At 35.7% G+C, this 17,671-nt stretch overlaps 1 protein-coding gene across 1 annotated transcript in view; it reads left to right on the plus strand.

The window, feature by feature from the left end:
• The window catches only part of GRM8 (glutamate metabotropic receptor 8), a 341,574-nt gene that overhangs the window by 280,881 nt on the left and 43,022 nt on the right, over positions 1-17,671 (plus strand). Inside the window, exon 8 of the mRNA XM_072868969.1 lies at positions 11,450-12,385. Coding sequence (XP_072725070.1) covers positions 11,450-12,385 — 936 coding nt within the window. The remainder of the gene's footprint in view (positions 1-11,449; positions 12,386-17,671) is intronic.

Consider the following 17,671-nt stretch of genomic DNA (forward strand, 5'->3'; position numbering starts at 1 on the left):
GTTATTACAAGTATTGAATAATAGCAGACTAAGAATAGACCTTTCCAGGCCCCACCTTGTACCATTCCTTCCATTCTGACAGTGAATCAATGACAAATTTTATCTTCCCACAGCTTTCTGATACAATTTGCACCTAGCCTTTAGGGGCTAGATCTGTTTCAACAGGTTGCTTATGACTGAGAGTGTAATTTGAGATGGTGTCACAAATCCTTCTAATGTTAAGATAAATGACACGTAGCTGCTTGCCTCTCATCCACGATGCCTGTTACCCTCTCACTGAAGGAAATGTGACAGCTCATTGTTGACAGATCCCCTTTGGCTGTTATTTGTCTTGTTTGTTTTCTCTGTATTTTTGAAATGTGTTTGTTTCTTTCAGGATTTTTCTGGGAATTCAAGGTAAACTGAATGATTGATAATTCCCTGGCTGCTTCTTTCCCCCTTTTTCTGAGCATAAGCACTACGTTTCCCATTTGCAAGTTCTCCATACTTCCCCATAAAGTCTCAAGAGCTTTCTATCTCCTCAGTCAGTTCTTTAAGTATTGTAGAATAAATCTCAATATGTTCAGTCCATATGAAAACCCCTGACTTCCTGAAGTATTCTTATTTTGAACATGTTCATCTTTCTTTCCTTAGTAACAAGGATTTTTTTTTTCTCCTTCTTTTCTGACTAAATGTGCTGTGTGGTATTTTCTACAGCTTAAACTTCTTCCACATGCTTGTTTTGTGCCTGCCAGATAACTAAGTCTCACCACAGAATTTTCAGTTTAATTATTGACTCTTCATTCTAAGCAGCAGCATAGATTTGGCAGAAAGCTCTTCCCCTGCTGCTGAAAATCTCAGTATAAAACACAGTCTGTTTTCTGCCAGTTCTGAACTAGTTCAGACTTTCAGAGTTTTTAGAAGTGATTTTATCACCTGCCTGGAACGGTGTTTAAAGGGACAGTGTGATTTTATTTTGTTTATGTAGTGCTCAAAATTCAAAATTATTATCATGGAAAGATCTGACTATTCACTAAGAGGAGCTGGCAAAGAAGAGATGAGCTATTATAGTGGAAAACCACCTCAAAGTAATGTCAACATGTACGTCTCGGTGTTTAGGATTTTGCAGTGCTTCAGGGTAGAATGTACTACACATAGCAGCTTTTTTTCCTAAAAACAGGTTGGACAAATATGTCAGGAATGGTTTAGGTATAGTGCCTCTTTTCTTGAGACAGGGAAATAAACTTGATCCGTACATTTCAACTGAGCTTGTCTGTTCCTCTGTCACAGTCAATTAAGGTACAAGGTTGCTGAGGTGAGGGCAACTTTGCTCAAAATTTCAAGTGCTTTGCTTTGCTGAAACACTGTTTAGAAACTGAGAAGCACAGGATCACAGGATATTCCAGCTCTGTTTTCTGTTATCGTTTGAGAGGTCAGTGATGAAGTTATTGCCTTTGTGCTTTCTGTCTTGCTGCTGCTTATGCTTGGATGGAAAGCTCAGGAAATAGATGCAAAATTGCCCTGCTCTCTTCTTTCAGTTCCCTCATTAAAAATCTTTTTGCTACAATTTCCTCAAAAAGCATCTGTTTAGAGGTATGCTATGGCTGCCAACTATCATGCTGATCAGTGTTGCCTTATTGGTTTTAGGATGTCCTGTTCTGTGTTCTGCTGATACTTTGCTTTCCTTTATCTTATGGTTTGACTGTGAATCCTTTAGGATTGAGACTATCATTTTTTCTTGTGGATTTTTTATAGCCGTTAGTGCTATTGAGGTCTTGGTCTGTGAGCAGTGTGGGAATCAAAAAAATATATTATTTGCATGTTGATATTATTTTGTAGGAAAGGATGTGCAGGTTGGAATTTAGAGGCATTCATCCTTCAGTTTCATATGCACAGCAGCTTTTGCACTGATCAAGAAATAGGAAATAGATTAAACCATCTAAAAATAATGGGGCAGGGTTAAAACCAAACCCATCAATATATTTTTTCATACTGAACTGAGGCTTTTTATGATTGGCTAATTTCTAGTTTTAAAATAACAAAATATTAAAGATAACAAAAAGGGTGACAGGTCATCTCCTTAAGTAATATTAAATATGTGTATGGGTCATGCCCTTGTTAGCATAACTCTACTGAAGTTACTGGACTGATCTAAATCTGCTGAAGGTCTAGCCCAGTACATTTTTTTTGCAGGCCATCATGAAGGTGTTTGGGGACAGTAGCTTGTTTTGATAAAGAAACTCACCTTTAAACCAACAGAATGATTAAAAGCATGTAATAGTGACTATTTTTTCAACAAGAAATGGGATTTATTAAATGAATTAGTCTTAAAATTAAAGAAAAAAAAATTCCTTTAAAGTCAAATGGCAGCTGTACTTAACCCCTTGTGTTCCTTCTGTTTACTCTGAGCTGTGAAGTGGGGGAGAATCTGAGCACCATTGGGAACAAAAGGAGTTTGACACAGATTGGAGGGAAATATAGTAGCTATGGAGCACCGAACTTGGGACAGGCCTGACTCAAACTTTAACTTAGGTAACTGTAAATAAAATCAACAGATTTGGGAGGGAGCATGTTGGTTATGGGTATTAAAAGCTTCATCAAGAAATGCAACTAGTCCATTAAACTAGTGATGGCATGAACCTTGGGCAGAACTGAGAAGATTCCCAGGCACAAGGAAAGTGTCATTAAAAAACTCTTTGAAAGAAGTAGGCTCCTTTTCTTTTCTCCAAGCACTTTTTGAAGTATGCTTGCAGGCTATTTCTGCATGATCAACTGCAGGAAGAAAAAAGTACTTCCAAGCCTTATGGTTCAAATGGCCTTAGTACTAGAGCTGGTCAAAACCTATCACTTGACAAAAAAAGTGGAATGTTTCTTCTCAAAACAGCAATTTCTTAAAGAAAAATCTAAATCTGACAATTTTTTTTTTAATTTAAGTTTTTTTGAATATGCTTAATCATAAGCAAGGTTATAGCACAGTCTGCTTTTGGTAGCATATAATGACTTCAATCCCTGTGTGTACATCATAAGTTATATATATAAGTGCTCATTAAAATCTCTCCAAGTGCATGTCAGGTACATGTAAGGGCAGTAAGGACCTCTAGGTAAGGATATACGATAGAGATTATCTATGTGAAAATGGTCTGCATAAAGAATAACTTTGGAAACCTGATTTGCAGCCTGATCCATTGATAGTAATTACATATTTTCAAAATATAGAAAGTAGACCATGCAAAGCACTTCCAAAAAATCTGAAGTGTGCTGATGTCATCTTGAATAGGATTTTTCTGTGTCATAAAATTATTAAGGAAATAATTGTGGCGGGGCTTTTTTTGCTTGTTTGGATTTTGTTGTTGTTGTTTTTTGCATCTCATTTGTAAATAGAGACTATCTCCAGAAACAAGTGCTTAAAAATTACTTGTGATTCATGCTTCCAAGAAAGAAAAAAAAAAATCTTGCTTATATTGAATAGAAGTGCCTACTAGATTGCTGTAAAATTCCATCTGATAGTTACACAGTGCAGTAACAGTAGCTGTTTACTTGATGACTTGCTAATCACTGCACTTTGTGCTAGTGTACTCCCCATGGCATCTGAGAATAAAATGTTGTTTTCCAGGTATTCCATGCACATTAATAAGTTTGTTGTTTGGCAAATTGAAGAAGGGAATATATTGCAGCTCCTACTCTTGTACCAAGAGTCTGTTAGGGTCAGCTCATCAGTACCAACAAAACCACAGGTAGAGAAAAGTAAAAGTAAAAAAAAGTAAAATAAACAGTTCCCAAACCATTCAAAGACTAGCATTTTAAGACTGGGTTTTAAAGTCTCTCTAGCACTAATAAACACTCTCTGTAGATTATGATACAGTGGTACGATTATTCCCTGTTTAAGGTTTCTATGGTATGATCCTCTATGTAAGTATTCAGCCATCATGAATTATATGACTTAACTAGTGAGATTGGTTTCTTTGAGGTAAAATGACAGTCTCAGCACACTAAATAACATACTTCCATTGATGAAGCAAGGATAGTATTTAACCTTTTCTGTTTATGAGCATAGGAAACTTCATATTTTTTTACACTGTTCTTTTCTGTTTGTATGTATTACCTCAGAGCATCCTTCTCTTTAATTATTTTGCCCCAGCTGAGAATAACTTGCTAATATGGCCAGAACATTAAAAATACATTCTCTTAGCTTTAGTAATTCCAGAGATTGGTGATATTGTAGTTCTGGGAAACTGGAGATGACAAGAAAGATTTTGACATGCTGAGGAAGCACAGAATTGTTGATATTTCTGGTATTAATTCTTTGAAAAAATATTGCTCAGATTTAAAAGTAAAAATTGTTTTAATCAAACTTTCTAAAATATAAGTACTTGCTGGGCAAAAAACCTTGCAGACCTGAGAGATGGAGATCAGTTACATCTGTGCTTAAACTTCTTACCCACATTTTAAACTTAAGTGTCTCCACTGCTCCTGTCCGCATGACAGCTTCCCTCCAGCCAATTGCAAGGTTGAGATTCAAGCAGGTTAAATGATTTGCCCAAGGTCATCAAGAAAGTCAGACTGTATCAGAGCCGTATAGGCTAACTCTAAGCTTAGAGACCAAAGTTGTTAAACCACTCTGTAACACTGCTTTCAAATAATATAAATATCACCTTCCTTCCTGTAGTCCAGGACATTTTAAATCATACATGCATGTAAATACGTATTCAAATTTAAATGACAGTAAATTTAACTGTCTTTTTTTTTTTGCCTTTAGGGAAGCTGTTTTTCCTTTAGGAAAGCTTTTTTTTTTTCCTTTAGGAAGCTGTTTTTCCTTTAGGGAGATAGAGACGGTAAGTGGTGTGCCTAGGAAGAACTTTAAACAGGTGGATTCACAGTTAGGAGAAATCAGCTTCCATCTGGGTTGTAACAACAACCTGTGCTTCTGTTCCTAAAGAAAAAAAGAAAGAACGATTTTCCTTGTAGTATTTCAGACTGTTCCTTTAATGGTCATTGCATCTAATCAAGCTTCTCAGACTCCTCTTCCAACTGATATTCAACTGCATTCATTTTCAACGAGTATGTGGTAAAACCAAAGATATGATCCCATGTTCTTTGCAAACCTCTAGGAATGTCTATGCCTGAAATTCCAGAAAATGACATCTCAGTTGTTAGGAAAACATCTGTATGGGGTGAATGAGGTAATTTACAGCAATTATGGCAAATGTGATAACAATAGTGATTTTATACTGCCATTGACAATCTGGATTCATTCTGGGGTTTGTTTTGTTTTTTAATTTAAAACTGTATTTTTTGTCCTTGACTTATTTCCCTTCTTCACATGCGTCTCAAATATTTGTAAATTTAGTCTGTAAGTATAACCAGCTTTTCTCTAGAGAGGTAAAATCTGTCTGACAGACTGAATGCAATGATCATTATATTTAGGCTCATAATGAATTCACTTTAGTTGAACCAGTTTCAGTTTAATTTTGGTTTTTGATGGTTCAGATAACTTGATTGGACAAGGTACATTAGAGACTTGAACTTTTACTGTGTGAACAGATACATTAGACGATTTTAAAAGCTAAATATTAGACTAAATTGCCTTAATTCACTCACTTGCAATGCCTCTCTGATGAACCTTTTTGTCAGAAGAGAAATACTTCCAGGAACTCAAGACAAAATTAAGAACAACTCTTAGTGACAACTGGAGGTGATATTTCAGTTCTTTGTCATTTTTATAACTAAGAACTTGAATATCTATTAAAAGCCATATGAAGTTATATGTGAGAGCCTTGATGCTTCTGAAAGTCTTGGCTAACTGGCTACAAAATAAGAAGTTTGCCTGCTCCCATAACTCTAGTAGAATGCAATACTTGCATTCCTTTGTCCAAATCTTGTATAATTCCATTCATTACAATAATATCCTTAAACACATATTTTTCATTATTTTAAATAAATATCTAGCTCTGAGATAAGACTTCAAAAATGAAAATTCCTGCAAGTGGTAATATAACATAGTCAGAAACATTAAAATATTATCCACCAATGTCCTTGATATAAACTCTCTGAATGCTGTCCAAGTGCCTTTATATTGTCAACAGTTGCTGACTTATGTGATAAATTATTCCATGATCATTAAGAATGGAAAACAGAGTGGTTTTGTACACATAAATGGTTCAGAAATGATATGTGACCTATCAACAGCATTTTTGATCAGTTTCCTCTGGTTGCTGAGGGCATCGCTAAATTAATGAGTTGCTTGATTATTGGAAGAACATAGGTGCCAGAAATGTGAATGTGCTACTTGTACTGTCATGTAAACCTCATCTTGTTTTAGCCCGGTTCTCACATCATTAATTTTTACCTTTATTATTAGATATTAGAGGAAATTGTATTTGTAATGTTCATGAAGGACGGAGATGTTTACTCAATTTTGATATGAAATGGCGTTTTGTCTGTATTTTAATGGTATATTGAACTGTGAATCTTAGTGCTGCAAATTAAAGCAAATTGCAGCTCCATCAGGCAGATATCTTCTATAGAGATGATTTTTATGTCTATTTAAATAGCAATGAAGCCATTCTCTTTTTGTATCATGATGCATTTCATAGAAAATGAGTACGTGTCTTACAGACATGCTGTCATACTCTTTCTGATGTTTTCACTCCGGTAAGTATTGGAATAGTAGAAAATGGAACCTCATCTTAGGGGAATGTGAGGTACTTCATGATAGCACATCAATCTATCAGACACTTTCCGAATTCAGAGAAGCTACTCAAATAAAATTAATAATAATGTTTAAACTATTATTAATAATAGATACAGAGCTAGGCTATTCCAGTCCACCTGACCTATGATGAATTCAGATACATTTAACAATGAACTTTGCCTTGTCATATATCACACTAGTGAACAGCAGCTAGAAGATGTCATGTGAAAATGAAGGTGACAAAATAAGTCTTCTAGAAACTAAATTTACCTAAGGCTACTTAATAATCTGAAACTCACTCAGCCTTAGCAGGGTCTGAGCAGTATAAAGAGTGCTGCAGACCCAGATATTTTGATCAGTAAGGGCTGAAGAGATGCAGAACTTTTTCATTCTTTTTCAATGTCAAAAACCCCCTTCTTTTCTGTCTTTTGTCTGGCTTTGACTTCTTTGTCAGTTTCCCCCCTGAGAATTTTGTTTAAAAATGTGTGCCTAAAGTTAAGCTCGCCTGAAGTTAGTTTTGTAACATTTGAACTTCTAGATCACTTTGAGGCAGGTTTTCCGAAGTATTTGGATTGTGAAAATTACAGATGGAAGTGTAGTGGGATTTTCAAAAGCACTTAAACAGATAAGGCACTTAGCTCCCATTTAAATTAATTAGCTGGATTGAACAAGTTCCCTTTGGCACTTTTGAAAGTTCCACTGCTAAGGGTTTATGTCGACATAAAAAAATATGATTTTCAAAAGAGGCTGAGCATTCAGCAACTCCCTTTAAAGTTTATGACTATTACAGGTTTTCAGCAGTTCTGAATATTATTCAATGTCCCTGGCTTTATGTTCCCAAATGATCCTCCTTCACTTTCTTGTTTCTTAACATCTTCTACTATCATTTATTGTCTAAAGTTAATCTCAGAGAAGAAGTGGGATCAATAGTACTATAACCTAAGGATAGAAAAATAATGACATGGGTGAATCTTCTGCATGGGTTTGAGAAGCTGGGTCCTTTGGTATATACATTCAGTGACTGAAAAAACTGATAGAGCTTTAAGACCATTGTTGTAATGATATCTTGTACTGGATTTCCTTATTACATTCATATTATGCAAAATAATAGCTAAAAAATACATTACAGGCAAAGAGTGCTGCAGGTTATGGCTAGCTGGGAATGAACCAGATGACCACAATTACCATGACTTTTCAGTCTTTAATTGCTGCATATACAGAAACCCTTAGCAGACCTGTTCAGATGTAATAAAAGCAAGCAGTACTCACTCTGAGGTATAGTTTCCCCTGCCCTTCGCCTCTATTACAGTAGTGTCTAAGTAGCAGTCTCAGGTTGTACACACATTAGCATTTTAGTTCCAATCGCGTCTGCTTCTGAAATGAATCTGCTAATTATTCCCACTTAGCACACTTGTGGAGTGGGTCTCAGGCTATGTGAACTGGATTGCTTTTGGCTGAAATGAAAACAGAAGATGGTTTCTGGAAGGTCATCTAATCTTTAATCATTACTGGGTGTTCAGTCCACTGAACTACGTCAAAATTAGTTCAATATAACCTTCCTTCCCAGAGTCTAATTTCAAATACTGCCCAATGTGAACATCAAGTCTTCAGAGCCAACACCTTTGCTTCACAGATAGGCTCCTACTATGCCACTTTGCTTGTAAATGTAGCTATAAACTGAGTTGTCAGGATGGTTGGGTTCATGGGAGAATCCCATCTTTACACCCACTTCCAGAGTTAAAATCCTACAATGCCAGAATCTCAGATCTGGAAGTACCTTAAAGGGGATCTCTAATTTCAAACACTGGCCAAGGTTTCTTGGGAAAATATCTTCTCTTTCTTGGTAGACAGAAAATGAAATTAAAAACTCATGAGCAAGAACTCATAACATTTTTGTTACAAGATTTTTCAGAAATGTAGGTCAGCCTAAATGTAATTGTAGGTTTTGCCTAAAAAAAAGTAATCCAGACAAGACAGATTGTAAGACACAACTTGTATTTGTTGTAAAATACACCTGCACCAGCCATTCATTCTGGTTATTCTCTACATTGATTTAGAATTTTTTTATGCTTTAAGAGTCCATTCTTGTTTGAATCGTTCCATCGCTAACAGCTAATAGTGCTTATATTCATAATTAATTTGAAAAAAAAAAAAGAGAAAAGAGAAAAGTTTGTTTAGCCAGTGAGTTTTCCAACATTCATAACCCTGTATGGCTATGCTGGAAATTATATCTTGTGTAGTTTATGTGTCAGATGTACTAGAATGAAAAACATAATATGAAACTTTACCAGTGACCTTCAGAAATAGGAATTTATTATCTGTTGTTGCCACTGGGATGAGTAACCTGAGGTACTCTAATGTATTGTCAACCAGGAAGAGTTTTTAAGCATGTTTTTAGTCAATTAAAGCACCATCAAGACAAAAGTATGTGAAATCATAAGTAGCTGTACAAAAAAAAGAGATTTTTTTCTTTTTATTAAGGTAGAAGCTCTGAAAGACACAAAGGAATTCTGTGTACCTATCTAAGCCGTGGATTCACAATACAGTAAATGTGGCTTTAGGATGCTTAATGCCAGATAAGAAATGCTGTAGCCTCATGGTATTAAATGCTGATCTGGTATAAACTCACTTTGCTAGTTCAAATGTGTTAAAAAAATTGGACACCTTAACTTTATCCTGTCAGGCTTTCTGCCAGATTAGATATTGCCTGTCCATGCCATTCTAAGTCTACGCCGGATCGGGCATTGTGTACTCTCCTGGTGATTCTGTATTGTGTATCATAATCTGGCAAATATGCAGTACTGTTCTTTTCTGACTCATCCCAAACTTATCCACAGATCTGGATTAATAACCATGGCCTCCTGATACCCCCATTATCGTAGTATCTGACTAAATCACAAGCTTTGATGTATTTATTCTCCTGACGACACTGTGAAGGAGAATATGTCTTTGCTATCATACTGATTTTGTCATAACATGTTTTGTCTCTTGTCTAGTAGATGAAACAGTAGGGGTTATGCAGACTTTGAGAATTTCAGTGGTTAAAACCAGGAGACTGTAACAGAGATGGACATTTTCTTAGAGTGTCAAGTGCTCTGCTAGGGCTCTATCAAAGCTGTTTATGCAACTGGATTATTCTTATGGTTTTTAGGAAGCTAATTACTGAAATGATTTCCTTTTAGATAGTCACCAGATACTGCATTTTGTGTAATTAGCACAGTCCTTGGTATAAAATATGGTTAACTTCTGTAGGTTCAGGACCAATCCAAACCCCACTGAAGTCCTTGAGTGACTCTGGGGATTCACAGAGCTGGTTGTGCGAGTGAGCTTCTTGTCTCCTCGGTACTGTGTGGTCCCTTGTTTGCCCCTTTGGGTGGTGATTAACAGCAAAGTCCTACACTGTGCAGAAGAGTGGACAGAGAAGACAGAGCCTGGCTGCTTGTTGTTGCTTTATTCACCCTGCGTGGTACTGTAACAGGTGCCCTGGCTCTCTGAGGAAGGCAAATGAGGCCTGCAATGTTACATTGTGATTTTCTCTCAAATCTGTTGAAAAATTGCTAGAAAAATAAACCATTAAGGCCAAAATTATCCCTCTTGATAAGCTGTCCTCATTCTGTCCTCCTCCAAAAGGAACTGAAAACATTCCTGAGGTAAAGTTTTTTTACTGCTGTTTCACTTATAAATAAAACCTCCAAATTAAACAGAAGTGCTAAACACTTAGTAGGCAAGAACAAGGCAAGTCCTTTGTCCTTGAGTGCTTACCACCTAACAAAGGAACGAAAGGTGGAGCGTGGGAGCAACACAGAGTGATTCTGGTGCCTACAAGTAGCTCTTTGCTCCACGCACTGCTCTGGTTCACTCAGCATGACCTCTTGCAGAACACAGTTTTACTAAGGGTAGGCTAAGGAGAGCTGGGACCAAACGGAGTGGTAATTTTAAGCAGGAGATGCTTTAAATCCATGAAAATCCTATTCAGATTTTATCTGGGGGGGCATACAGGAAGAGTAGATAAGTGGATGAAAAAAGTATATTTTCTTAATAAGCTGCTGTGGAGAAATCTGGGATTTCCCAAACGAGACTGCATTGTGCGCATCTGTTCTGTACTACAAAAAGATCCTTGGATTTTTTAAATGTGGAGGACTAAAGTAGTAGCCTTGACATCTTTTTCCATTATTATTTAGAAAGCAGTATATACTCATTTTTATCTTCTAGAAATGTAAACAAAACACTCTTGTGCATTTCAAGACTTAGAAAGTGGAAAAGTATAAAATACCCACATTCGTGGAAGAGGTGGCATCACTGATCTTTTTTCTGGCACTCTTTGTTCTGCCAGAGCTGATGCAAGGAGATTTTAATCTATTTCTTTACTGTACCAGAAACTTATCTGAAATTCACATAGCCTTGTTTTGTAATTAAATTTTTGAGGGCTACTGGTATTTATATTTGCATGTGATTAACTTTTAAAGCACTGTGTACAGGGCTTTTTGCTTTTAAACTAGCCTGGAGTCAATAAATATCTTTACAGACATCAATTTGGTCAGCTGTAAAGAGGTAAATAGAAACTAATGACACTCATCAGGCCTGTGGCATGAATGATTTATTGGACACAGTCATTTAACACTTTCATAAAGTCAATACAAGGGAAAGAAACAGGTTTCTTATTATGGTAAACTGTATTTGTACTGTCAGCATGCAGTGATTTATGACAAACCTGTGGCCAGGATTAGGATATTATAAATGGGGGAAAATAGAAGGCTCATTAATTTTTTATACCCACAGGTAGAAGACATGCAGTGGGCTAATAGAGAACACACTCATCCAGCATCTGTCTGCAGCCTGCCCTGTAAAGCCGGGGAAAGAAAGAAAACTGTGAAGGGAGTGCCCTGCTGCTGGCACTGCGAACGCTGTGAGGGGTACCATTACCAGGTGGATGAATTCAACTGTGAACTGTGCCCCATTAATAAGAGACCAAACGCCAACCGTACAGATTGCCAGCTTATCCCTATAATCAAACTGGAGTGGCATTCTCCTTGGGCCATTGTGCCCGTCTTCATAGCTATTCTCGGTATAATTGCCACCACCTTTGTGATTGTGACATTTGTCCGGTACAATGACACACCGATTGTCAGGGCCTCTGGACGGGAGCTCAGTTACGTGCTCTTGACTGGGATTTTTCTCTGTTACTCCATTACTTTTTTAATGATTGCGACTCCTGATACAGTGGTCTGCTCGTTTCGAAGGATCTTTTTAGGACTTGGCATGTGTTTCAGCTATGCTGCCTTGCTTACCAAAACAAACAGGATTCACAGAATATTTGAACAAGGTAAAAAATCTGTCACAGCTCCAAAATTTATTAGTCCAGCTTCCCAGCTGGTGATCACTTTCAGCCTCATATCCATGCAGCTTATTGGAGTCTTCATCTGGTTTGCTATCGATCCACCACATATCATTGTAGACTATGGAGAGCAGAGGACACTTGAACCAGAAAATGCCAGGGGAGTTCTCAAATGTGACATTTCAGATCTTTCTCTCATTTGTTCCCTTGGATACAGCATTCTCTTGATGGTCACATGCACTGTTTATGCTATTAAAACAAGAGGGGTTCCAGAGACCTTCAACGAAGCAAAACCCATTGGATTTACTATGTACACAACCTGCATAATTTGGTTAGCTTTTATTCCAATCTTTTTTGGTACGGCCCAATCAGCAGAGAAGGTAAGTAATGATAAGTTTACAAATCAAATACTATCCTCTTTTTATTTTTGTCTCGCAATACTTGTAACACTACAATATTTTCACTCTTACAAATGAGTAATTCTGAATGCTAATTGCAACCAAACTCTCAGAATTCACAGATAATAAAATACATGATTCAAAAGGTAGGTTTCTTATATTTTAACATGAGAAACTGAATGTGGTTGTGGTGTGGCTGGCATAATAATGTTGACATTTTCTCAATATATCCTTAAATGACTGTTTCTTCTAACATTTATTATTACCCTTCAGTGATGCTCTAGCCTGTTACATGAAGCACTATAAATCTTTATCATCACAGATCTGATAGAAATGGTTGCATTTCAAAAGTCTAAGAAGATCAACTTACATTTGTCAAAAATAATGAAGAAGAATGCCTGGGCAGAGTGAAAAGAATTACTTTTCTATCTGGTTGACACATATAACTTAAAAAAAAGAAAAATAATAGGAGTGAATGAAGTGTATGTAAAATCATATAAAGTGTAATTCACTAATTATTATCTCAGAGCAAAAGGAAAACGTTTGCCTGGTCTTTTAATGAGAAATTAGATGTTGCATACTTGGATGTCTGTTATTCCTTGTTCAGTTGGCATGGATCTTTCCTGATATCAGTCATGGTGACCAGTACAAAACACGTCAGACATTTAACTCTCCTTCTCTGAGTTCTAACAGGAAGGCAGACGTAAATGTTGACTGTGTGAGTTTTTATCCAGCTGATAGTGGCGAAAATGGCAAGTTAGGTAGGAAAGAGCAATAATACCAGCATCAATCTTCAAAACTGCAAATCTGCGACATTTGGAAAATCTTAAAAATAAGACACTAAAGTAATCAGTCTTTTACATAATCTCTTCCCCCTTTTCTTCTAGCAGGTGATTTTTATAATGTTTTAAAATATACATTTTATTTAATTAATTTAATTGGAAAAGTCAACATGTGTCCACTTATAATTGTGCAAAGGTTTGACATGTCTTTGGTTTAAAGGGCACTCTTGCCTGCAGAATTAAAGAATAGGTCTGTACAGCTTGATAAAATACCTGCTAATTCAAGCAGAGGAATTGTACAGGGGAAAAAGTGTAGCACAAAAACATTTTCCTCACTAAAAATTGAAGTAAGCAGGCCTGCTGAATTGGATCAGGCCTGATTTCCATGGTCTTTTGGATTTAGTCAGGGGAAGTGAGCAGCAAGGTAATGGCATATCACAGATACAGTAAGTAAAAATAAAAAATCCTGTTTGATATAGAAAAACATGTTTAGGTGAATTGTATTTAAATTCTGACTTTTTTGTATGTGTAGGCTTAAGTCAGAAAAATACTTTGTTATATAAATGTGTGGTACTTTTTGTGTTAACAGCTTGGGCCAGTCAGTTTTATGGCAAGTACCTATAACAAAAGAAATGTATTTCTGAGTATAGAAACACAGAAAATATTACTTGGCTGACAGCTATACAGTGAGTTTTGATTTACACCATTGGTTCACCTTAGCTTGTAGTAAACGATGGTTTGGTCTTGACCTCTAAAGACGAGTTTAATGAACACCTCTTTTGCATTTCTTTTATGAAAACCAAGACTGAACACACAAATTATACTAAATCACCCAGCTTCTAACACTGAATTTCACTTGTTAGTTGCTTTTTTTTCTAAATGATTTGTTATTCTTCACATAACGACTTTCAGGAGGAAAAAAAACATATTAATATGCTAATACAGTAGCTCTGTAATTCAAATAATTCTTTTACAGTGCTTCTACTTCTTGCTGCAGATAAAAACATGTTTCCACACAGAGTCTTATGGACATCTTCATAATAACTCGCACATTTATGCAATTAAATTGCTTGTCTGAATAGAACAAATATGTAGTATCTTAGTGCACACATATATACATTGTCTGAATAAACTCAAAGTTGCTTGTAGGTTTCTCAGTTAATGCAAAAGAAGCATTTTAAAAACAAACTAATACATTGTAGAATATCTTATTTGAAATTTGGTATGATCTTATGATCTTTTTTGAGGATTAAAGAAATGAAAGAAAATAAACTTAAACAGACTTTTGTTAGGTGCTTAGTCACTTTGAAGTTTATTTTAGAATCCTGAAATTATTCTTTTTTATAGCTTGAGTTTGTTCAGAAAGAATGGAGCAATAACCTGGGGAACCTAAAGTACTATTTAAAAACAATGGTTCCTTTTTTGAAATGTTGACTAATAAAATTTAACATAGCATTCATTACAAGCCAGGTGTACTTCCAACTAGCAATTCATTGAACTACTAGTTTTAGACATATTCTGTTTGAATAAAGAATAGTTAAAACTTCTCCAAAATGTTTTGAGGAACTTCTGTTTTCCTAAACATAGTAGTGCTTACAACAATAGAAGTCATTATGCATTTTTTGAAAGAGAGGTTATATTTACTTATTCACTATTCCATGAACAGCGATTAAGTAGAAAACGTATTGAGAAGCTTTTATTTTTATTTCACTGTCAAAATATTTTGACTGATAAACAGAAAAATAAGACCATTAATGCTAAAAACAGGTGTCTAGATCCAAAACTCATAGACCGTCATGGAAGGGTTACCTTTCCATTTAGTGGCCTTGGGATCAGTTCCCAATATTGTAAATTTGCTAAGAGATTCTGGATAGAAATTGGAGGAGTATAAGCCCGTACAGTCAGCACAAGTCCATACATTGAGTGTTGGAGTCCATCAAACTTCAATGATGAAGTCCATGTAAATAAGCATAAGTACATTTCTGCAGACACACTTTGACTTGTGCTCATATGTTCTTGCTGTGAAGCACAGGATGGGAAACTCATGTCTCTCCACTATGCATATGAGGAACCTTGGGTCTCTAGCTGGTTAATACAGCTAAGTTAAATGCCTAAATTTGCATGGTGTGACACATCCATTAGAGAAAACATGGTAAAAGTTAAGGTAACTTGACAAGTCTCAGTAGGAGTATGTTGATTTATAGTCTTGACATTTGTAACATTTTTAATAGCCCTTTATAACAGATGCTGTTTCTACTCATATATATTCTCATTTACATATAAGTTTAAAACATAAAAATTTGAAAAAACTACTATATAATATTCAAAAAATTAAAAATAATATATATCTATGGCCAATTAACAAAAGGTTGAAATACCAATCCAAAATAACCTTGCATAACCCAAGCTTGGTGGCTTTTATGGAACTCCATGTTTATTGTTTGTCCTTAATCTCAAGCAGTAGAATATAAAACCCCTGTGCTATTAAACATGCCATTTTTAGATTGTCATTTCTACAGATGTTCTGCAGAGAACAATAAGAGCATTGATTTTAAGTCCTGTGTGATTTTTTTTTTGTCTAATTCATGGTTTTGTCTGTTCGTGATCAAGCCTGTTTTGACAGCTGCTGCTTTATGAAAGGAACCCACTACAAATAATTAAATTATTCCAGTGCATCATTGAACTGAATGAAAAATGTAACCCTAAGACATAAAATACCAATTTTCTAACACTTGTGTAAATGTCAGTGAGGTGCTTTAGAGGAAAAGAAGTTAAATTCTGTGAGAAAGCATTCTGTGAATATAGCCTTAATCTATTTCATGCACGTGTACATGGCAAAACACTGGAAGTACTGAGATCATCTGGAAGAGAGATGTCTAAAATGTCATGATGACTGGAATGCCACAGAAAAAGAGTGAAATTAGCTTAATGATTAAAACAGATGTTTGATGAACCTCTGGGTAAAATTAAGTTACAATGGCAGACTGCACAAAAACCATCTGAGGATAGATGGCTGTCTAAAGTACATCCCTACTTGACAAGTGGAACTTTTAAAATTTCCTTCCTTTTACGCGTTTTGACAGGTGTATGAATCATGTTAATTCACAGATAATAAAGACATAATTTATTATATTAACATGGAAATACTCTGTTTTGAATGAGAAGATGAATACTTGTTTCCCATACTGTGAAAGAACGGAAGTTGCATTTTCTGCTAAGGAAAGAGGACCATAGAAAATGCTAAATGATTTCTTCCTCCTCCTCCTATTGGAAGCAGTTGCAAGGTGTAAACTAACAAGGCAGATAAATTTTAACTTATTTTCCAGTTATTCTGACAAGGTTGATCTCTCTTTTCATAACTGGAGTAAAGGGAAAACAAGTTGTAAAGTATGGTAGAAATCTTCCATAAATTATTATCCTTATGATCTTACTATTCCAGCTGTTTTCATCCTGCATTTGCTGATCATGTGGATCTTATGCTTATATCCAGCTGTTAGTAACAGTAAAAGAAGCTAGAAACACTTCCAAGAGTACCTCAATATTAATTTGACTTGTAAGCTACTGTTGTAGGAGGGAGGGAGGGAGGCGTAGTTCCATCAGTCTAGTAAGATATGTTCTTTAGCTTAAAAAAAAAACAAAATGAAACCTACTAGTGACAATTCAGGTGGAGACCCCTTACTTCCCCCACATTTCTACAAAATTTAGACAAATCATCTTTTTTTGTGTGTTTATGTTATGAATTCTTGGCTAAATGTATTCCTGTGACTGTAAGAAAACAAAGCATCTTAATGATGCCTCAGACTGTGTTACTGAAGCAGGCTGCACTGAGCCTTTTCTTCACCTCAAAGCATTCTTTTCTAATTCTAATCGTATCCAGAGATTTAGCTCTGCAGGTAGCCCATGCAGTACACATCACAGGAAAAAGTAAAGAAATAGAATTTATCATGTTAATATTTCTTCCATTTTATGAATAATGTTTGGCTTGCTTAAACCAGAATCTTTAGTGCCAACACTGTGCATAGAGTGAGGATTAATCTGAGGGATATTTTGAACAGTTCCTAATTTTCATTATTACAGGATCCAAAGTTAGAAGACTGAAGTGATACTTTCCGCAGTTTATCATTGTTCAAAACTCAATTTCTGTGTTATTGCTGATTTTTTCAGAATCTTTAGAATATGGGAGGACCTGCAGGATTAAAACAAAACTATCAGCGATGGAATTTTTGCATGGTTTGGAACACAGAAAATTAGATAAAATTCACCACATTGTCTGATAGAAATATCTCTCCCTTTCACTGGAAAGTGTATGCTAAGAAAGGAGATGCTTTTTGTAATGTTTTATCATTTCATGTTTTTCCAAATGTAAATATTTCATGAGACAAATTATTTCAAAATCTGATAATTTCCTAGGATTTGTGACCTAATCCTCAGAAGAAATTAGGACTTTGTTATTCTGCTGTAGAAGCAGAGTGGGGAAAAAAGATGG

This window comes from Ciconia boyciana, chromosome 1 (genome assembly GCF_034638445.1).
Source record: "Ciconia boyciana chromosome 1, ASM3463844v1, whole genome shotgun sequence".
Classification (NCBI taxonomy): Eukaryota; Metazoa; Chordata; class Aves; order Ciconiiformes; family Ciconiidae; genus Ciconia; species Ciconia boyciana.